A 23,220-nucleotide genomic window follows, 5' to 3' on the forward strand; every position below is an offset into this window, starting at 1 on the left:
TATGTTTGAGAATACTCACTTTTCCCTCGCTTGAGCATCCGAGGGAACAGTAGACCCTTTCCCTTTCGCGTACATGCTGAGAGCTGAACTGTCACGCACCTGTCAAGCCATCAAGGACGACACTGACCCCGTTGCCTTGCCAACATCAAGTAGACCTGTCAAATGGCAAGTCTCTATTGGATAGTTAATTATAGCATGCTTTGGAGTGCCTCAAAACCGTCTGGCTCTACCATCATGTGGTACGGCGACAAAGCCCTGCTGGCTCTTTGCCAATTATCTAGTTTGATCAGATCAGTGTAAATTTTTGGCGTAGTTGGCTTTGTTTATGAGCAAAAGAATGAGTTTGCCAAAGTAAAAGTGTGAGCATGAATAAAAATTTAATATTTGTGCAGATAAATAATAATCGCCGTCTGTACTTAATGTTACATACAGATGTAGGTCGAATAAGCGCCACGCGCTGTCTTTAGAAATGGGAAAATAAAATCCAGATATTTAAGAAGAGGACATCTCGGTTAAAATTGTTTGTTCTTTAGCACCTAATACTGACGATATTCTGAAAAAATATTCAAAATACAAAGTAAAAGTAACAGGTTTTTACTCCTAATATTACTTAGAACATACATCCACATCATACATCAGTACGTATTTTTTAAAAGATGAACAAATAATTGAAACTTCACTGTTCTCAAACCAGAATCATTTACCAATATAGATAACGCACCCGGGATAGAGTTAGTTGTTTACTGAACAACGGGTGTTGGGCTTTGTTTCTCAGTGCAGGCACTGTTCCCCTAGCTGCTATAGTCAATGGAACGATTTAAATAATAATGCGACGTAGCGTTGACCTATATTCCCCGAGATTTTGCTCAATAGTTTCTGGGGCTCCTCGAAACCGTCTTGGGTCGGACGAGTTTATTGATAAAGGGGTAACAGGATATTGTCTTTGTAAATATACATGAATTCGCACAGCAAACAAGCAAAATACCTTCGAAGTTGACGGATTTAAATGTTATGGTACAGTTCAAAATAATTTGATAAAATTAAGAAGGATCGGAGCGACAAAGCGAGGGTGATTCACCGAATTTCTTCCCCCTTACAGTAAAAATAGGTCATACTTTGGCCATTGTGTATCAGCGCTACCGTACACCTCCTACGTGGGCGGCTCAAGCAGAACAGAAATGGCGGCAGGTTCGATTTCTGGGACTGAATTCGCTAATCAAGCAAATATATTTTTTACACTGTCGGTCAAAAATAACGATACTTGGGATTTGAAGTCATCGCCTGTAAGTTATTTGCGCAGTGTGTTCGTTTGTGCTCGCCACCCATAACTGCTTTCGCTAGAAAGAACCACGCGCGACTCGGCACCCTTCGCGTTTCGCTGTATTCGGCGTGAGCCTAAAATTAGAAACTTGGCTGAATGCCCGATCCCCACGCGCTATAGCGGAATAAGCCTCCCGTGGTTACCTCCCTTGATGGTAGGAAATCCCGTTTTTCTAAAGCGAGACCAAAGTCGACAAGTTTGTTTGTGCAACCTTCCATCGGCGTGTTTAATCACAGCATAATCAACTCCCAAACCATGTCAGCTGTGTCAAATTAGATATAGATGATGGTATTTAGAAAAAGGTACAAGACCCGAGTATTTTATAAAATATAGGTTATTTTTTGAAAAATAATTATGGTGCGTCTGTATGTATGTGAACTTGTTTATGAGACCGGTCATTTCCAGTTTTAGGGTTGACCCACCTTGTATTTAGGTCAACCTCCCGAAAGTCTCTTTATTAGTCACGAACCACCGCACCAGATCCCCCCCCCCCCCCTTGTCAATAAACAAATGCCGTCATATAGCCGTAATATTGCTGAGCGTGTCGTTAACAACAAACCAACCAACCAATAAACAAATGCTTCTAATTTTCAGGGGTAATTAGTTTTATGAAATTTAATATTAGCCAAAATTGTAAATGGTCCCAGAATGTATTTAAATTGATATTAATAATTCGTTACAAAAGTTACAATTCTGTCAAGGAGCATCACAAAATATTGGTTGAAACAGGCTGTTGATATAAACTGTAGACTTTGGTTTGAAACAGGCCTAGAAAGATGTGTTGCACTGCTGGACAGCACTCATGTATGTACATCAACAATAGTAATACTGCTACACCTACGTACCGCAGCCATGCTTGTCGTAAGAGGCGACTAACAGGATCAGGGGGCCAGGCTCGCTGACTTGGTTGATGCATGTCATCGTATCCTAATGGGGTGGTTCAATGATCATGATGTCAATCACTGGATCTATGATTGTGGGTTCAATTCCCAGTTGGCCCCGATTATGTTTCTAGGGTTGTCAGCACCATACCCATGCTTGTGGGTTTCACCAAAGTGGTAAACATCTAAAACCTGCATCACTTCGGGCTTTCTTCCCACATTAAGCTGACATGCCGTGATATAACTGGAATACAGTTAAAAGAGGAGTTAAATCAAACTCTCACACACACACACACACACACACACACACACACACATACACAAACTCTATCAAGTACACTTACAGGATGTTTTATGTAAATACCCAGATAGCCCATTTTAAATAGTGATGTCTATTGCAGCATAACAGAAGTGAAGTGTATCTTACCAAGCGATGCAACATTGAAGTTGTGACAGATAGTATTAAGTCATCCGCCAATCAGAAGCAATCTGGAGGTCAGACAACCAATCAGAGTATTACCGAAGAGGAGGAAGAGATTGATATCGAGGTATAGACGATCTTCATTCTTGCTCCAGGCACAACCCAATCCTTCACCACCACCACCCCACACACCTTGTGACCATCCCAGCATGCATACACACACACACACTCACACTCACACACTCTCTCTCTCTCTCTCTCTCTCTCTCTCTCTCTCTCTCTCTCTCTCTCTCTCTCTCTCTCTCTCTCTCACACACACACACACACACACACACACACACACACACACACACACAAACAACAACAACAACAACTGTTTCCACCCAGTACCTACCACCAACACTCTATACCAAGACCACATCAACCAACACAACACCGAATGCCCTCATGGAGATCAAGGTTAGAATTGGCCTTCAGCAACATGTTTATCGTGTGAGGCAACAGGATGGGCTTGTCAGACTAACTGACTTGTTTGATGCATGTCATCATATTTCTGTTGCGTAGATCAATGCTCATGATGTCAATCACTGGATTGTCTGGTCCAGACCTGATTATTTACAGACCGACGTCATATTGCTGCAGTGTTGCTGAGTGCAGCATTAGACAACAAACAAAACACCAAAAACATACGCAAACGTTCTACACACACTACTGAGTTACAATAGGTCCCCAAGTTATTTTTCAGATTTTGATGGTGATATGTGAAATCTAGCTAATGTAGACTGCCAGGCAAAAGAAAGTATATGCCCATGATTGATGCTGACAAAAAATGAAATAAACATGATATGGTTATTCTATGGTGATGTATTTGATACGGGTATCACAGTTGTGTTTTGGACCTTTCGTTTGCAGTGTCCGCAACTGTTTCCAGCCTAGTAACATTCTGATAATGTTTGTAATGTTTGGTCAAATCCAGTTTTCAAGTGCATGCCAGCATTTCTTGTCATATCCTGAAGACTGGAATCGTTGCTCATGCTATCAACCACTATTTTGTTCTGTCCAGACTTGATCAGTAACAGGCAGCCATAGTTTAGTTAATATATTACTGTCTTTGATGTAAAACAATGAATTCACCACAGGTATTGAAACAGTGTTATCTTAGCCAGTTAGCTTTTTGCAAGTCATTTTCAAGTTACTCCCTGCACTAGCTGAAATGTTGGGGGGTTGGTTGTCCGCTACCTAGACAGTGCCATGTACTTGAGGGTACAAGTATTTGCTTGTTTGGTGGCTGAGATCAAGTTGAGATAACAGCTGCTATCAGCCATGTTTAAGAAATTCAGTGAAGCAGGGAGTATGTCAGGCCCATGAGTTGTACAAAGGTTTGATAAAATTAATTTCTTGTTTCATACAACCCACTTGTTTCATACAACCCACTTGTTTCATACAACCCATTCACACCTAAAATTGCCCCCCCCCCCCCCCCCAAACGTTATTAATATTTGAGCACTTTTGAAAAACAACTTTTTCAACTCAAATTTCGATTTTGCTACAGATTCCTACTTTTTGCACATGCCATGCCATTCATTGTGCCTCTGATTCAGAGGGTAATCTTGCTGTGTCTCTTCGTGTTTTGAGGGGCAGTGGGCATGGCCAAAAGAGGTCACATCAAATTTACATTTATTGCTTTGTAACCTACTAAGGCAATAGTGATACCCCCAACTCACCTAGTATTGAAAAAAAGTCAAGAGAAACAAGAATATTATTTAAGCTGGCCTTATATAGTAGTCCATCAGGCCTTACAGTAAGTTATGACATCTATATCCAAGTGATCAGGGTCACAGTTTCTGGTTATAACATGTTACAACAAGCCAGAGTTTGCAACACTGTAATTTAGTCCAGTTGATATGTATCACTATTTGGCTAATGTGTGTATTCTGTATTTGTAAAATGTATTGAATTGCATGTCCCAGTATGTACACTAATAATAATTGGATGGCCAGTTGGTTGATGCCCAAATTTGTTTTGCAGAGTTTTGTCCATTTGCAATCTCATTAAAATCAGATCTTAGTTCTCGCTACCGCTAAACAAAGATCTGAAGACATCCCATTAAGGGTCACGTCAGACCGACCTTGCGCGAACTTTGACTGACCAATGGAATGACCAGTCAGAATGCAGCTTTCTTCAGCTTTACGGCACAAATTTCAAATTGGCGACTAGACTTCGAAACATATTTTGACAAATTCTCAATTACAAATTTGAAACCTGAACAAAAAACATTCTGGAATGGCTAATAGATGGTCTAGATTGTAAGGATTCAGTCATCAAACCCGTAACTATCGTGCGGAATAGCCCATGTTAAAGTTTTCGAGATTGCATGATTAGAAATCACATTCTGACTGTCACTTTCATAATCTGGTAAGCGACGCACTGATTGGTCGTTCTGACATGACGCCGAATGGGATGTCTTCAGATCTTTGTTTAGCGGTAGGGAGAACTAAGGTCTGATTTTAATGAGATTGGTCCCTTTGTTGTGTCAGTATTCAGTGGTCATGGGTTTGAATCCTTGGTCCATGCTTCACCAAAGCAATAAAAAGCAAGTACCTGTTTTTTGGAGGGGTTTCCATCCACTTTAAGCTGAAAAGCGTTGTTTTAACTGACAAACTGTTCAAAGCAGTAACTCACACACTATTACAATTACACACACACATTACAATCTGGGTGTTCAGCAACTCATCCTCGTTGTAAGAGGTAATTATCAGGATTGGAATTGGGTGGTCAGGCTCACTGACTTTCTTGATGCATGTCATCGTATCCCAATTGCATAGATCGATGCTCATGATTTGAATCACTGGATTGTGTGATCAAGACTCGATTATTTACAGACTGCAGATATATAGCTGGAATATTTGTGAGGCGCTGAACAACAAACAAACAAACACTTTTACAAATGCAGAATGTGTAAACCAGTGACCCTGTTTCCCTTTGCAGGGGAGTGATGTTGCGTGCCTGACAACAGGGCCTCCATCATCATCATCATCATCTTCTGTCTGCCAGTTTGAGTACCACATCGTCTACAGTGCCAGCTATGGGGTGCCAGTCCTGTACTTCAATGCATATACACAAGGTATACATTACTTCATCTTGTCAGACTGCAGACCCGTAAAGACCCAGGGTAGAATAGGTCTTCAGCAATCCATGCTTGTCGTAAAAGGTCACTATGCTTGTCATAAAAGGCGACTAACGGGAATTGGTGGTCAGGCTCGCTGACTTGGTTGATGCGTGTCATCAATTCCAAGTGCGTGGATCAATGCTCATGATATCAATCACTGGAATGACTGGTCCAGACTCGATTATTTACAGACCGCCGTCATATAGCTGGAATATTGCTGAGTGCGACGTAAAGCAACAAACCAAGGGCACTCATTAAGATGTTGAGCCTGCCCTTTGGTTTTAAACATGCCAACAAGAAGAATAGTTTTGAACAATCTACAAATTCAGAGGACCCGTGAATATTCCGGGGTAGAATAGGTCTTCAGCAACCCATGCTTGCCGTAAAAGGTGACTATGCTTGTCGTAAAAGGCGACTAACGGGATCGGGTGGTCAGGCTCGCTGACTTGGTTGATGCATGTCATCGATTCCAATTGCGTGGATCGATGCTCATGATATTAATCACTGGATTGTCTGGTCCAGACTTGATTATTTACAGACCGCCGTCATATAGCTGGAATATTGCTGAGTGCGGCGTTAAACAACCAACCAACCAACAACAAATTCAGAGACATTACACCATTAGCTAGATTTCAAGAGCCTGCCTCTCTCCTTTCCATTAAGGTTGACAATGCAGTCAGGAGTTTTAACACTAGTCCATTCCTGTTTTATTTCCTGGATCACCTGTTTTATTTTATAATTCATAGTGTTTATTGACTTACATTAAGTGATCATTTGTTGATTCTTACCCTCCGTTTGTCCAGTCATTAGTGCAAAAGTACATTTATGACTTGGTTTTAAAATATGATAAACATCGACACAAGTCATATTCTAAGACAAATGTGATTTACCTGTGTGGCGTTCAGGCAACTGGAACTTATTGTCACGGTTCCATTACGTTTATAACTGTGCCAGTGGCAGTTCATCCTTGGAAGTTAGACTCCTGACGATGTCGTGCAATACTTATTATTGGGCAGGGCTTGATTTAGTTACAGAAAACATGCACCAGTGCAACCTATTATTGAAAAGTGCAACCTAATATTAATGTTTACATGTATGTAGTGGGGGTAGGGGGAGTGTTGTAATTGAAACACTTTGTGATTTTTTTAAGAATTGACTTGAATATATTTATGTGTTTACGGATGTATAATGTAAAAAGCAGTGTACATACAGTGTAAATCTGCATAGGTGCATGCCAGTCTTTATGTTTACAGCTCCATGAAGCCAAAAAGATATTGAAGTCAATTCTTATAAATATATATTCCAAAAATATTAACTTCACAGATTTATTTAATAAAAAACTCGCAAAAAGTTGTTGTCAGCAATACGAAATCGGTGACCGAGTTCAGTGCAATAATGCCACACAAGCTCATCCATACTAATAACAGCCAATCAGGAAACAGTAGTCCTTTTTTAGGTTATGGCATGATTATTTTTCAGTGTATTAAAACAAATGAAAAAATATTGCTTGGTTAGTCCATCACACCGTGCATAATCAATGCAATAATGAAAAGATTTAAATTGGAACTAAAAACAAAACTAATTCTTTTTACAAATTTGATTACTTAAACGCCTTAATAATTTGTTTTAGTCTGTTTACAGAAACAGTGATAAGAAATCTTGATTTCTTGTGCTCTTGGTACATGTCAGCTTAAATCAATTTTAGAGGCAGGTCTGAGAAACAGCAAGTATTACCCTGAAATAGTGTCTTGTGTTATATATCATATCAGGAACAAGGTATCGGGATAAATAGTGCATACTTGCAGCAGTGGGAATAGGGCACCGCAGTTTGTTATGCAGAGTTGCGTCCCTTGTCAAAAAAGTGTGATTGTGGGTGGGAATCGGGGATTCAAACTGATTATGTTGCTTGGTTTGTTAGCACCATACTGTGCATACGTTTCTTTTCACACCAAGCTGGCACGTCATGATATGACTAAATACTGTTCAAAGTGCTGTTAAACCCAACTCACTCACTCACTCGATCTCAGCCCTTATGCTAATGGCATGATGTAGTTTGAATGTTATGGTACAGTGTACACAGACTTATGGAAACAACCTGTTAACACATGTTCATTTTCATTTTTAGAAATAAAATTTCTGTGTCTATTTCTATGTTCTTTTACTGTATTTGATGGGGACTTTAATATATAATGTGTAAGCACGTAAGGATTATTTGTCCCCTGTCAGGATATTGCTGGAATATTGCCAAAAGCGGCGTAAAACCTCACTCACTCACTCACTCACTCACTCACTGTAAATAGAACCTGAAGCATAATTATTTTTAATGGCTGGCCTGACCAACTTTCAGAACCATTTTTTGTGTAAATGCTCTCAAGTTTGCAGTAATTGGATAAAAATGATGGATTGAAGTTGTTGTTTTTCAAAACTCCTACTTACATGATTTATTAGTATTGTCTGTCCAGTTTTGAACCAATAATTATTTGCGGAAAAAATAATTTAGAATGTTTAGCATGTTTATAATTATGTCTGTAATTACTGACCTGTAATTGAACAATCGATTATTGTGCGTGATGAAATTGTGTACGATTGATGCAGAGTTGTCATTGTGGGGATTTGGGGTAAGAATATAGGTCCCCAATCACCTATATATGCTTGTCAGAAGAGGCTGCTAAATGGATCATGTGGTCAGGCTTGTTGGCAACTTGATTGATTACACGTCTTTGCTATACTTGTCGTAAGAGGCGACCAAAGGGATCGGGTGGTAAGGCTCGCTGACTTGGTTGATGCATGTCAGTGTATCCCAATTGAGTGGATCGATGCTCATGATGTCAATCACTGGATTGTCTGGTCCAAACTTGATTATTTACAGACCACCGTGATAGAGCTTGAATATTGCTGAGTGTGGCATTAAACAACAAACAAACACGTCATTGCATCCCAAATGCATGGAACGATGCTTGTGATGTCAACTGCTGGATTGTCAGATCTAGGCCCAAATATACACAGACCGCAGTCATTATAGCTGTTATATTGCCGAGTGCAGGGTTAAACAAATGAACAAACTCCCATTGTCAACATGACCGGTATCAAACCCAATAAGCCAGCTCTCACTCCAGCAAGTGCCCGTCTCTAATTAGGGCAGACAGAGTTACTTCCCTTAGATAACTTGCCCATCTGGAGTGAGGTCACCAATTTTCAGTGGGCCTTCTCATTTATCAGACTACAGTAGTTGAAAATATTTGATTATTGTAAATAAGTGAACTTAAAAATCCATTTTGTAATTAAAATTGTTTGTCTTTACATGTTTTTGTATGTGTGAAAATCTAGTTGTGAGCTCTCATCATTTGGATAATTACATTAATTGATTCATCAAAAAAGAGGTTGAGTATATGAGATAAATAAATTATTAGTAATATTCAAATTCAAATGATTTTTGAGAATTTTGTAAGTCCCGTTAATCCGACATTGTTTGTTGCATATGATTTTGTCGGATTAACGAGTATGTGTGATTAACGAAATTAGGTAGTATCACCGTTTGTGATAAAAAATTGGACAACTACACGATAGATTCAAACATGTAATAAAAAAACGGAAATTGGAAATATTCATATTTTAACATAAGTTTAAACTACTGTTATGGACTGTATGACTGATTCAAAACTACTTTCTAAAGCATAGTCTAGAATGGAAGTCGCTTAAGAAAGCTGCTTTCTTTGTGGCTAATGTCGACTTCCTGTTAGTAATTTCATTGGTTGGTCAAAGTTCGCGAAAGGTCGTTCTGACGTGACCTGTAATGGGATGTCCTCAACGGTATCGAGAACTTATACACGATTTTAATGAGATTGAGGTAATCTAGGCTATGGTTAATCCTGTTTTGTTTATTTAAAGCAGTAATTGTTTATTGTTAAGCAAGTTTATCTCAGTTGCCATTGAAATATGCAGCTAACACCAACTCGTCTCGCATCAAAACACGGGGCTGTGTACTCATGGACAGATGACCACGAAGTACACTGATCACTGTGTCAGATTAACAAGACTGATTAATGAGTGATTTCAGCAATTCGTTGCAAATTATGTGTGTCGGAGTGCGAGACTTCGGATTAAAGGGTCTAAATAGCACTGACTTAATCGGTTCCCATCATTTGTGTCGGATAAACGAGACTTGACTGTTTATGAAAAAAAAATATGCTGACTCACTCACCCACCCATGAAGATGCAGGTTAGAATTGGTCTTCAGCAATCCATGCTTGCCATAAAAGGACCACTAACAGGATCAGGGGGTCAGTCAGGTTCACTGACTTGGTTGATGCATGTCATCATATCCCAATTGCATAGATCAATGCTCATTAGGGCTGCAATGAATACACTAGGAGGCGAATATGATTTGTATCACGAATATAGGGTCACAAATACAATAACAAGTCAGCAGTTGATGTATTATTTGTTATATTCAGTGAAAGAATAACAACATTAGTTATTGGACATGGTTTGTTAATTATTTATATGTCATACATTTACATGTATATACTGCACTTATCCACGTACCAGTATCTGACAAATGTGACAATGACCAGTGACCACGTTACTGGCAAATTTAATATTGTAAGAGTCTTGTCTTTGAAGAAATCTATGTGTATAATATGTTCTTATGGATATTTTTAGGTACAGGGTATGTAAATGCACTTATTCATAAATATTCGATTCTAGTGGCCATGAATAATGAATTCAATTCATGAATGGATACGCTTCGATTCATCGAATGCACGAGTGAATTGTAACAGTCCTATGCTCATGACATCAACCATTGGATTATTTTGTCCAGATTCGATTATTTACAGACCACCATCATATAGTTGGAATATTTCAGACTGCAGCGTTAAAGAACAAACAAGCTGACCCACCTTGACTTAATGTGCATGTGTTGGTTGAGCATTCCTGAATTCAGGAAATTAAGGCGAAGGTATGTGATCATATTTCCAGTTTGGTACAGTTTTTGCCAAATTCTCTTTGATATGGAAAACATGTTGTGTTTGTTTGTTGGTTGTTTAACGCTGCACTCAGCAATATTCCAGCTATATGACGGCAGTTTGTAAATAATCAGGTCTGGACCAGACAATCTAGTGATTGACATCATGAACATCGATCCACACAATTGGGATACAATGACATGCATCAACCAAGTGAGCGAGCCTGACCACCCGATCCCGTTAGTCACCTCTTACAAGCATAGTAACCTTTTACGGCAAGCATGGGTTGCTGAAGACATATTCTACCCCGGATCTTGATGTCAATAACAAGATTGGCTGGTTCAGAGAAGTTGGATTATTGGTGTAGCCTTAAACACAAACAAACAAACAAGCGAGGAATCTCTCAAAGATTGAACATACTGTGCAATTGTGGAATGGAAGTTGTGAAATTTTTAAACAATTGTCCCTCCTTCATATAAAATGTAAATAAAGACAAAACCTGATCATCGAAACTGGTCATGACTTTCCAAACGGTAAACCCTGAACAGTACTAATCAATGCTACTCTTATGTGAGACATTCAGGCAGAGGAAGCTAGAAACTGAGTCAGCAGTCTGTAGAGCTCTGGAATAATGCTAAGTGCGGCGTTAAACAAACATTTTTTATGTGAGCAGTATTTATGTTGATTTTCAGACGGGAGACTCTTGTCACTGGACGCTGTGTGGAACAATGTCCCCCAACACTACCAGGACAGATTTCAACATGAACGGTGGACAATCTTAACACAGCAGGTAGATGATAGTCCTTAGGAATGAAGATATTTGTGATGTTGAAATTAACATATTTGGAAGTATTAGATGCTCAGCAGTTGATAACCTTCATACATGTAAATATAGTGCATGATAAACAAAAAGCTTTCAGACAAAAAACTAGAATGAGAGCAAAGATTTGATGGGGTCCAGGGATTTTATCAAGCTAAATGTATTGTCGCAGAAAATGCTTGAAAAACATAATTATGCTGCAGAATAAAAAACACACAACCAAACCAGGTTTTGACAACAATAGTATTCAACAAAGCCTTGACCTTCTGACATTTTGCTTTATGTGATTATCAAATTTGTGATTTTACAAGTACTTGTTATAAATCAAGTTGTTTCAGTTCTAAAAACCCTTTGCTAGAAATAGGTGTTGATGATATACCTGATGTATCTGCAGGAACACCCAATCTTGGGCCGACCCTTCTTCCAGCTCCATCCGTGTCACACTGCCGACCTCATGAGTAAACTGGATCCACACAGCTGTTCAAGGTAAGTTAGGTGATCAGCCTACCCCAGTCTGCTGTTCAAGGTAAACTAGGAGATCAGCCAGACCTGGACAGCTGTTCAAGATAAGCTACGGGATCAGCCAGTCCCGGACAGCTGTTCCAGGTAAGCTAGGGGGATCAGCCAGCCCTGGTCTGCTGTTCTAGGTAACCTAGGAGATCAGCCAGACCTAGACAGCTGTTCAAAGGAACTAGGGGATCTGCCAGACCCATACAGCTGTGTCAGGCAAGCTAGGGGGATCAGCCAGCCCTGGTCTGCTGTTCAAAGTTAACTAGGGAATCAGCCAGATCTTTACAGCTGTTCAAGGTAAACTAGGGGATCAGCCAGCCCCGTTCAGTTGTTCTAGGTAAGCTAGGAGATCAGCCAGCCCCAGACAGCTGTTCAAGGTAAGCTAGGGTATCAGCCAGCCTCAGACAGCTGTTCAAGGAAAGCTAGGGCATCAGCCAGCCCTGGTCTGCTGTTCAAAGTTAACTAGGGAATCAGCCAGCCCTTTACAGCTGTTCAAGGTAAACTAGGGGATCAGCCAGCCCTGTTCAGTTGTTCTAGGTAAGCTAGGAGATCAGCCAGACCTAGACAGCTGTTCAAAGTCAACATGGGGACCTGCCAGACCCATACAGCTGTTCAAAGTAAGCTATGGGATCAGCGAGCCCCAGACAGCTGTTCAAGGAAAGCTAGGGGGATCAGCCAGCCCTGTTCTGCTGTTCAAAGTTAACTAGGGAATCAGCCAGCCCTTTACAGCTGTTCAAGGTAAACTAGGGGATCTGCCAGCCCTGTTCAGTTGTTCTAGGTAAGCTAGGAGATCAGCCAGACCTAGACAGCTGTTCCAGGCAAGCTTGGGGGATCAGCCAGCCCTGGTCTGCTGTTTTAGGTAAGCTAGGACATCAGCCAGACCTAGACATTTGTTCCTAGTAAACAAGGGGACCTGCCAGACCCATACAGCTGTTCAAGGTAAGCTAGGGAATCAGCCAGCCCTGGACACCGGTTAAGGTAAGCTTGGGGATCAGCCAGCCCTGGATAGCTGTTCCATGTAAGTTTGGGGGATTAGCCAGCCCTAGCCTGCTCTTTCAGGTAAGCTAGGAGGTCAGCCAGACCTAGACAGCTGTTCAAGGTAAACTAGGGGGATCAGCCAGCCCTGTTCTGCTGTTCTAGGTAAGCTAGGAGATCAGCCAGACCTAGACAGCTGTTCAAAGTAAACATGGGGACCTGCCAGACCTGTACAGCTGTTCAAGGAAAGCCAGGGCATCAACCAGCCCTTGACAGCTGTTCAAGGAAAGCTAGGGCATCAGCCAACCCTGGACAGCTGTTCAAGGAAAGCCAGGGCATCAGCCAGTCTTGACAGCTGTTCAAGGTAAGCTAGGGCATCAGCCAGCCCTGGACAGCTGTTCAAGGTAAGCTAGGGCATCAGCCAGCCCTTGACAGCTGTTCAAGGAAAGCTAGGGGATCAGCCTGCCCTTGACAGCTGTTCAAGGAAAGCTAGGGGATCAGCCAGCCCTGGACAGCTGTTCAAAGTAAACTAGGGTATCAGCCAGCCCCGGACAGCTGTTCAAGGTAAGTTAGGGTATCAGCCAGCCCCAGACAGCTGTTCAAGGTAAACTAGGGGATCAGCCAGCCCCGGACAGCTGTTCAAGGTAAGCTAGGGTATCAGCCAGCCCCAGACAGCTGTTGAAGGAAGGCTAGGGGATCAGCCAGACCCATACACCTGTTCAAAGTAAACTAGGGTATCAGCCAGCCCTGGACAGCTGTTCAAGGTAAGTTAGGGTATCAGCCAGCCCCAGACAGCTGTTCAAGGTAAGCTAGGGTATCAGCCAGCCCTTGACAGCTGTTCAAGGAAAGCTAGGGGATCAGCCAGCCCTGGACAGCTGTTCAAAGTAAACTAGGGTATCAGCCAGCCCCGGACAGCTGTTCAAGGTAAGTTAGGGTATCAGCCAGCCCCAGACAGCTGTTGAAGGAAAGCTAGAGGATCAGCCAGATCCATACACCTGTTGAAAGTAAACTAGGGTATCTGCCAGCCCTGGACAACTGTTCAAGGAAAGCTAGGGGATCAGCCAGCCCTGGACAGTTAAAAGTAAACTAGGGTATCAGGCAGCCCTGGACAGCTGTTCAAGGTAAGCTAGGGTATCAGCCAGCCCCAGACAGCTGTTCAAGGAAAGATAGGGGATCAGCCAGACCCATTCACCTGTTCAAAGTAAACTAGGGTATCAGCCAGCCCTGGACAACTGTTCAAGGAAAGCTAGGGGATCAGCCAGCCCTGGACAACTGTTCAAGGTAAGTTGGGGGATCAGCCAGCCCTTGACAGCTGTTCAAAGTAAACTAGGGGATCAGCCAGACCCAGACAGCTGTTCAAGGAAAGATAGGGTATCAGCCAGCCCTGAACAGCTGTTCAAGGTAAGTTGGGGTATCAGCCAGCCCCAGACAGCTGTTCAAAGTAAACTAGGGTATCAGCCAGCCCTGGACAGCTGTTCAAGGTAAGATAGGGGATCAGCCAGACCCATACACCTGTTCAAAGTAAACTAGGGTATCAGCCAGCCCTGGACAGCTGTTCAAGATAAGCGAGGGCACCAGCCAGCCCCAGACAGCTGTTCGAGGTACACAAGGGGATACATCAGTCAACAATGTATTGTGTAGAACTCAAGCAGAAGTACATTTAAAGAATCTAGCTATAATGTGGGAATAGCCTATACATCACAACATTATTTAGTACTAGGGATGTCACAATACGACTATCTACCAATATGATACATATCGTGAGACTTTGAGCACGCTGCGATAAATATTGTGATACTTAGTTTGCTGCTATTTTGTGTTAATACGTATATCTCAGAGGGTATAAACACTATAAAAGAGGTTTGAAACTTCTGAATATCTTGCAATTCACTGTGCAGAGTTGCGTCCCTTGGGCATGCCAGAAACCTATGATTGTGGGTTCGAATCCCAGTTTGCCCCGATTATGTTTCTAGGTTTGTCAGCACCATACCCGTGCTCGTGGGTTTCACCAAAGTGGTAAACATCTGAGATCTGCATCACTTTGGGCTTTCCTCCCACATTAAGCTGATACGCCATGATATAACTGTAATACTGTTAAAAGTGGCGTTAAACCCAACTCACTCACTCACCCACTCATATTAAAAATATAAATGTCCTTTTTCAGAGAAATCTTAAGTGTCAACACCATTTAGAAAAAGACAAGAGCAGAATTTAAGTCTTGGAACTACTTTAATTGTACAATGTTGATATCACATAAATTAGTAATGATAAAATTGTTTATTAAATTGTACGTAGGACCCATTTTGTCAACAAATTCATCCCATTGCTGTTTTAAATGTTCGATGTGTGAAAGGATACAGAATTAAAATATGAATTGTTGCAGGATTAAACTTTGAACTGATACAGGTGATTTATGTATCATCTGAGAATATTATTGATGCAATGATAGGATGGTGAATCGTGACATCCCTATTCAGTACCAACTTATTTATTTCAAAAACAAAAATCCCTATTGAAAAATACTTTTGATTGTTATTTTAATTTGTAGGAATTACCTCCTTAGCTGGTTAAGTGCTGTTGGGCCAGTAGTAGGACTGAAGATTCCCTTGTCCTATGTCACAAGTTGAACACCATGAAGGAAGACAGCTGGCTTGTCCTACATCACAAGTTGAACACCACGAAGGAAGACAGCTGACTTGTCCAATGTCACAAGTTGAACACCATGAAGGAAGACAGCTGGCTTGTCCTACATCACAAGTTGAACACCACGAAGGAAGACAGCTGACTTGTCCTATGTCACAAGTTGAACACCATGAAGGAAGACAGCTGGCTTGTCCAGCATCACAAGTTGAACACCTTGAAGAAAGACGCTGGCTTGTCCTACATCACAAGTTGAACACAACGAAGGAAGATAGCTGACTTGTCCTATGTCACAAGTTGAACACCACGAAGGAAGATAGCTGATTTGTCTTATGTCACAAGTTGAACACCATGAAGGATGACAGCTGGCTTGTCCTATGTCACAAGTTGAACACCATGAAGGAAGACAGCTGGCTTGTCCTACATCACAATTTGAACACCATGAAGGAAGACAGCTGGCTTGTCCTATGTCACAAGTTGAACACCATGAAGGAAGACAGCTGGCTTGTCCTATGTCACAAGTTGAACACCATGAAGGAAGACAGCTGGCTTGTCCTACATCACAAGTTGAACACCATAAAAGACGAGACAGCTGGCTTGTCCTACATCACAAGTTGAACACCATGAAGGAAGACAGCTGACTTGTCCTACATCACAAGTTGAACACCATGAAGGAAGCCAGCTGGCTTGTCCTATGTCACAAGTTGAACACCATGAAGGAAGACAGCTGGCTTGTCCTGCATCACAAGTTGAACACCATAAGGGAAGATAGCTGGCTTGTCCTATGTCACAAGTTGAACACCATGAAGGAAGACAGCTGGCTTGTCCTACATACACAAGTTGAACACCATGAAGGAAGACAGCTGGCTTGTCCTACATCACAAGTTGAACACCATGATGGAAGACAGCTGACTTGTCCTATGTCACAAGCTGATCACCACAAGGGAAGATATTAATTGTGTCATATATCTACATTCACAGTTGTTTAGTTCTGCTTTTTCATGAGTTGAAGATGTTGAGGTGTGACTGTTGTCACAATAAAGTATTTCGACAGTCTCACAGTGTTGGTGTCATGATCCCAGGAGGAAGTAGAGGGACAGTTCAGAATGACAGAAGCATGTCACGAAAGACACTTTTTTTTTTACATCATTGTGTTTTGTGTGAGTGAATGAATGTCACTGTCCGCAGTATTCCAGCTATGTTATGGTGGCCTGTGAATAAGTCTCAACCAGAAAACACATGACTGAGATCATATGCAAAATTTCATCCAGGTAAGATGAAACACAATCAGTCAAGTCACAGAGCCTGACCTCTGTCCCATGTTAGATAGACCTTACCACGAGAATAAGACAATGGGGAACTATACTCAACAACTAAAGTTCCTGTGGGACCAATATTTTAGTGTATTTTTTAAACAAGTAAAGTTTGGTTTACAGTATTGTAGTACATGTACGGAATCAAGTCACAAAAACGCAGCTGCCACAGAAAAGCATGCATTCCATGCAAAAGTTGACTTTTATGCAAGCCCCATGCATTTCACTACCGAAGAATGGGAATAAAAACGTGCGTTAACGGGATTTCGATATGCATTGTTTAGCATCGTGCTGACAACAACCACTCAGAAAAACAACAAAATTACGCAATTTCTCAACACTGCGCCAGAAGACCTGTCAGATGTCCCATTTTGACAGGAAACCACCGTCAAGCACGTCTACAGTGGTGCAGACAACATCTATGCTGGACGGCCATGAAGTGGGGAAAAGTTCTATTCACTGACGAGTCTCGTTTTCACCTCAGCCACTGCGATGGACGGATTTGCGTGTACCGACGTCGAGGTGAACGTTACGTCAATCATTGTGTCATGGAAGAAGATCGGTTTAGGGGCGGCAGCGTTATGGTAAGGGGCTGGGATTACAGCAAGACAGAGGTCCCGTTTGATAGTGGTAGAGGGAAATCTCAATGGACAGCGCTACCGCGACGAGATCATCAGCCCTGTTGTTCCACCGTTTTTGCGGCGTCATAGCCCAGGCATTACCTTTCAACATGACAACACCCGGCCTCACATTGCTCGACTTGTTCAGGATTCTCTTCAACAAAACAACGTGAATGTCATCCCCTGGCCGGCTCGCTCCCTGACCTCTCACCAATCTAGCACATGTGGGATGAAATGGATCGGCGCCTTCGACGTCAACTACGTGTTCCACAGACACTCCAGGAACTTCGAAACATGCTCCACCAGATATGGACAGATATCCCACAGGACTGTGTGCGACGCCTGGTCCATTCCATGAGACGAAGATGTGTTGTTTGCATCGCAACAAGAGGTAGACACACACGCTATTGTTTTGTAAATTGACATTTTGGCATGTTCATGTTTTTTTTTTATGAAATCACGCATTTTCTGGCAAATTAAACCATTTGAACACTTACAGAGTCCTTTATCTGTTGCAAACCGAAATTCTTTCAGATTTGGTAAAAAACATAACTGTGCATTAATCTTATTCACTTCCACTGGAGATATTGGGTGAAATCCAGCAGTATCTCCTAGGAGATATAGCTGCAATGAGTTTTCATCACAGACCATTGTGACATCGTCGGTTAACATGACGTCCCAATCAATTGACATCAATAATATTTACCGCTGAAGCAGCTTAGCTGTTGTTTTTACACACAGAACACTGCTTGTTACAATGTACAACATGAACAGGTTGGAAGAATGATGTTGGATGGTTAATAGAATCTTACAGGAGTGTCTTGATATAAAATAAATCCACACTCCTCGATAAACGTTAACAACACTGAGCAGAGACAATAAAATCATTATTTACATGAACCAACAAGCGTCAATAGATCTGAGTATGTTGACAATGTGATTAAGTGTTGAAGAACATGTTTATGCCTATGAAACTGGAAAGATGGACATCTATTAAAACACAAGTGCAATATTGAAGATGATGAAAAAAGCTACACAAAACATGGCTGAACACAACCAGTGGTTTAGCCAATTCACATGCAATACATGCCGGATAAACTGTCAAAGTGGTATGAAATGGTTCATTTCAGGTGCAACTGAACTACTCTTGGAAGTTGAAAATGCAACCTTTTACACTTTTATCTGGTTATTATCTAAGTGACACCTCACAAATTACTGAGTATACATGCTTAGCTCTTTGGAAAAGTGACCAACTTAGAAGACAACTATCAATCAGAATTGATGTATAGTCATGTCAAGGTTTATCAGCGAAATTCCCGGCCCCTAGGTTTTACCCAAGTGGTAAACCTCAAGAGGCCCGCTCAACTTCCGCCTATCCTCTTGCATCAAGTCGACACTATGGTATAGCGGCGGTAAAGTTAACTGACTCACCCACTCATCTTTATCAATATGGCATCTCACTTCTAAGTAGGTCAGACAAGCATAATTGTGAAGGTCAATGAATGTAGGTAAAATATGCTAATGTATTCCAATATTTAACTGCTCAGAATATTTGTATTTTCCTATACAAGATCTAAACATGTTATTTGACAAAATAAGACGAATGTGTTATTTATAATATACTTCAGTGTAAAAAGTGAGATTTTCATTGCAGTGAACACAAGACTTGCTGTTTCACTGCAGTGAAAATAACACTTTCACGGAAAATTGTCATACAAGAGTTACCTTCCTGAAAATTATCTCTCCTTTAACGTGAGTGAGTGAGTGAGTTTGGTTTTACGCCACTTTTAGCAAATATTCCAGCAATATCACGGCTGGGGACACCAGAAATGACCTTCACACGTGTACCCATGTCGGGAATCGAACCCGGGTCTTCGGCGTGACGAGCGAACGCTTTAACCATTAGGCTACCCGACCGCCCCTCCTTTAACGTAAGTGTTACACAAACACAAACTGTTGACTTTCTTTTTACCTTAGTCCCACATTGACACAGCAAAATAATGACAGATGGTCATTTGTGGAATTAATATCGCTTCTGATCGTTTTTTATTCTCCTGAAAATGTTTCGTTATAAACTGTAAATTTCTCATTTAACACGTCAGTTGAGAATTTTCGTTCCGCATTTTTAATCCGCCATTTTTTTGTTGCTTGACCAACGTGTATTCCAAGAACGGTCTCGTAGATTTTTCTTTTACCTCAAATATATACTCACACGCAAAAGAAACACAAGTCGTGTATGCAGTATACATGTTATTTATTTTCAACAGTAAAGACAAGAAATACTAATAGGGCAAGATTGACAAAAATTTGACTGAAGACAGTCTAATGGATTAAAAGGCAGATGACATAATTGTTTTTTTCAAATGTTAAGGGCTTACACAGTTTTGGGTCAATACCCAAAATGTCAGTCAATACCTGGTGTGACCACCATTAGCATTGATCACTGCCACACATCTTCTGTACATTGAGTGGATCAGACGATTTGTGAAGGCCCTAGGGATCCTCCTGCTCTCATCCACAGCAGCTGTGCGTAGTTCATCGGCAGTTGTAGGGGCTGGGCGCACATTGTGCAGACGCCTTTGAACCTCATCCCACAAGTGTTCGATGGGGTTCAGATTAGGGCTGAGGGCTGGCCACGGTAGAACACAGATGTTGTGTAGCCATGGTAGGGCCATGGTAGCTCCTGCTGGAAAATGTGTTGTTAATGTTCTGCAAAAAATGGAACAACGTGGGGTCTGATCACTTGGTCGAAAAACCGCTGAGCAGTGACGCCGTGTCCCCAACCTTGACCAACATTCAGAAAGCACATGGGTCCAAGTCTCGCATTAAGTCCAATCCCTGCCCATATCATGACGCTAGGTCCACCCCATGGATCCCTTTCCACAACGTTTCTGTCAGCGAAACGATCACCTCGACGCCGCCAAATTCTGACTCTTCTGTCTGCATGGGAGACACAAAAGCGTCTTTCATCAGAGAAGATGACACGCCTCCACTCACGATGACGCCAATTGTGATGACCCTGTGCCCACTGAAGTCGTGCTTGTCGATGCCGTGGTTGGAGAACAGGACGGCGACATCAGAGGTTGTTGGAACGGAGACGTCGGATCACAGTGTCCCGGCTAATGTGTCGATTATGTGTTCCTATGGTCTGTCGAGCACTTTCACTTGCAGTTAGGAACGGATGTCGCTGGTGTTGACGGGTAATCTGCCGATCTTGTCGAGGTGTGGTGACCCTAGGACGACCGCTCCGAGGAAGGTCATCTGTGGTCTGTGTAGCATTGTATCGATGCAGGAGACGTTAAATTGTGGTTATGTTAACGTTGAAATTACGGGCAACATCTTGGACAGATTCACCAGCTTCCAAACGTCCGATAGCCTGGTTTCTCTGAATTTGAGTTAGGCGTGGTATTGTTGACCAAGGAGTGGTAGGTCCAAGAATCGGCCACAGTTGTATACCCACTACAGTTCGTGACAGTTCGCGCATTTTCGATTTCGCGAGAAATGGGTGCATGATAACCACATCTTCATTGCAATGGTGCGTTTTGGCGATTCGTAATTTTACGTTGCGTTATTACTCGGGGCTTCCAAAATGCAACCAAAAATATTGATAACACCATCAGGCTTCAATTCATGCTAAAACTCGTATCAATTTATGTTTCCGTGTTTGTTACCTATTTGCTTAAAAACACTTGCGTTTCTTTTGCGTGTGAGTATATTTTGTTGCTTTTGTTTATATTTCTTAAGATTTGGCAAACACGGAACTACTTTTTAAGTAGCAGTTATAAGGGGTGGTGAATTGTCCCTGCGTGTTAGGTAGCCACCTACACCTACAGTACTACACTGACGGCCAAAAGAAATGTTACCAACGATATTTCTAGGATAAAATATGACCAACACAATTTGAAGCAGCTATAACAATTGTATTGTAGAAATTCATCATTCAGAACAGTAAAATGCGAATTTACTAATTCAACAACAAAGTCCTTGACCTCCAACAGGGACATTTCTTGACAAGGGGTCATTCGTCCAGTATTCGATCAACAATATTGGTTACAACTTTAAGGTGACGGCGGCCCAGACCGTTCAATCGGGATATAACTTCCATGAGCGGCAATGCATCTTCGAATGCGGCGTCGAATTGAGTAGACAAGCGTCCTCACATCGACTGCAGGTATCCGATTCCATTCCTCACGGAGGGCAACGATCAACGCTTGTCTCGTGAAGGGAGGATGTTGACGTTTCCGAAGACGACGCCCCAGCTGGTCCCAGAGATGTTCTATGGGTGACAGATCTGGTGATCGAGCTGGCCAGGGCAGGACAGTCACGTTGTTGGCGTTGATGAAGTCTCTAGTAATACGGGCTTTATGGGGTGTGGCGTTATCTTGTTGGAACACCGTCCGTTGTTGACGCTGGATGAAAGGAAGAACCACTGGCCGTAAGATATTGTCAATATAGTGTTGTGCTGTCAGATTGCCTTCGATGATGACAAGTTCCGTCTTCTCGTCCCCGCAAATGCCGCCCCAGACCATCACAATTCCGCCCCCGTAAGGTTCCACCTCCTGGACACAACAAGGAGCCGTACGTTCACCACGTCGTCGAAAAACTCATCAGGTTTGAAGAGTTGGAACCTGCTCTCGTCACTAGACAGCACTCGCCGCCATTCCCTTTGTTGCCATCGCTGAGTTTGGCTGCACCACGTCAATCTGGCACGTAGATGTTGACGGGTCAAGGTCATGCCCTTGAAAGGGCGATAAGCCCGGAGACCATAATGTCGTAGTCGTCTGGTCACTGTTTGTCTGCTGACCGGATGTCCTAAGCTGTTGGCAGTTGATGACGTCACAGTAAGAAATCTGTTCCTCAGATGAAGTACCCGTAAAATGCGGTCATCCTGCTGGGTCGTGACCTTTTTCTGCCACTCCGGGGTCTGTCTGCGGCTGTGCCAGTCTGTCGGAGACGTGCGACCAGTCTGGTAATGGTCATCTTGGAGCAATTCATGTTAATGGCAACCGCTCTCTGTGTCGCTCCCATCTGCAGCGTTCCTATGGCTCTCTCCCTCTGGACAGCGGTCAGTCTTGGCATGTTCGTTGGTGTTAATCATCGCAACCAATGATAGGGAACAGATCCGTGCGTAATTTATACACGGAAATTGTACGATAATTTGGGAAAGAATGTTTTAAAAAATTGCTGAAAAACACCAATATCTCCCAAAATCCGCAAAGCACGTGCAAAGAACGACAGAGAACATGAAGGATGTATTCGTGAGATGTGTTCTTTACTGTTTTTGAACAGGTTGGCATCTTTGTTTCAAAGTGGCAAATCAGTTAATGTTGGTAACGTTTCTTTTGGCCCTCAGTTTAGTAAATAAGAAATGGGATATTCCATGTGACTCGTGAAATATCATCTCACATTTCGGGGGAAGAGTCACGAAATGTCTTGAGACACATGGTATATCCATACTCACTCACTTTAATGTATTTTAATCACGAGCTTACTCTGTAAATCATAGAGTTATTGAGGCAGACTGAAAATAGTTCCGACAAAAAGTGTTGTGTCATTCGAGTCTATAATAACATGCTACCTTAT

General features: G+C 42.0%; 2 protein-coding genes across 8 annotated transcripts in view; one reads left to right on the top strand and one right to left on the bottom strand.

Annotated features, from left to right (window-relative positions):
* Positions 1 to 147, bottom strand: part of LOC139480117 (single-stranded DNA-binding protein 3-like) — a 107,017-nt gene extending 106,870 nt beyond the window's left edge. For 3 of the 7 annotated variants that reach the window (XM_071263148.1, XM_071263147.1, XM_071263144.1), the window contains exon 1: positions 20 to 146. In XM_071263148.1, the coding sequence (XP_071119249.1) occupies positions 20 to 75 (56 nt within the window). In that variant the 5' untranslated portion in view covers positions 76 to 146. Of the gene's footprint in view, positions 1 to 19 lie in introns of all 7 variants that reach the window. The other 4 variants (XM_071263145.1, XM_071263146.1, XM_071263150.1 and 1 more) reach the window with 3 other exon arrangements.
* LOC139479312 (ubiquitin-like-conjugating enzyme ATG10) lies at positions 74 to 16,647 on the top strand. The gene is made up of 7 exons (XM_071262173.1): positions 74 to 149; positions 1,100 to 1,188; positions 2,604 to 2,750; positions 5,612 to 5,747; positions 11,452 to 11,549; positions 11,974 to 12,065; positions 15,613 to 16,647. The coding sequence occupies exons 1-7, from the start codon at positions 74 to 76 to the stop codon at positions 15,689 to 15,691; spliced, it is 717 nt and encodes a 238-aa protein (XP_071118274.1). The 3' UTR covers positions 15,692 to 16,647.
* The last annotated feature ends 6,573 nt before the right edge of the window (positions 16,648 to 23,220 follow it).

Source organism: Haliotis cracherodii, unplaced genomic scaffold, assembly GCF_022045235.1.
Source record: "Haliotis cracherodii isolate W230 unplaced genomic scaffold, xgHalCrac1.p SCAF_4, whole genome shotgun sequence".
In the NCBI taxonomy this organism is placed as follows: domain Eukaryota; kingdom Metazoa; phylum Mollusca; class Gastropoda; order Lepetellida; family Haliotidae; genus Haliotis; species Haliotis cracherodii.

Coding starts and splice junctions, on each gene's coding strand:
- LOC139479312 (XM_071262173.1), top strand. CDS start 74: ATGCTGAGAGCTGAACTGTCACGCACCTGTCAAGCCATCAAGGACGAC. Junction 5,748..11,451: donor CTTCAATGCATATACACAAG/GTATACATTACT, acceptor GTTGATTTTCAG/ACGGGAGACTCTTGTCACTG. Junction 12,066..15,612: donor GATCCACACAGCTGTTCAAG/GTAAGTTAGGTG, acceptor TTTAATTTGTAG/GAATTACCTCCTTAGCTGGT.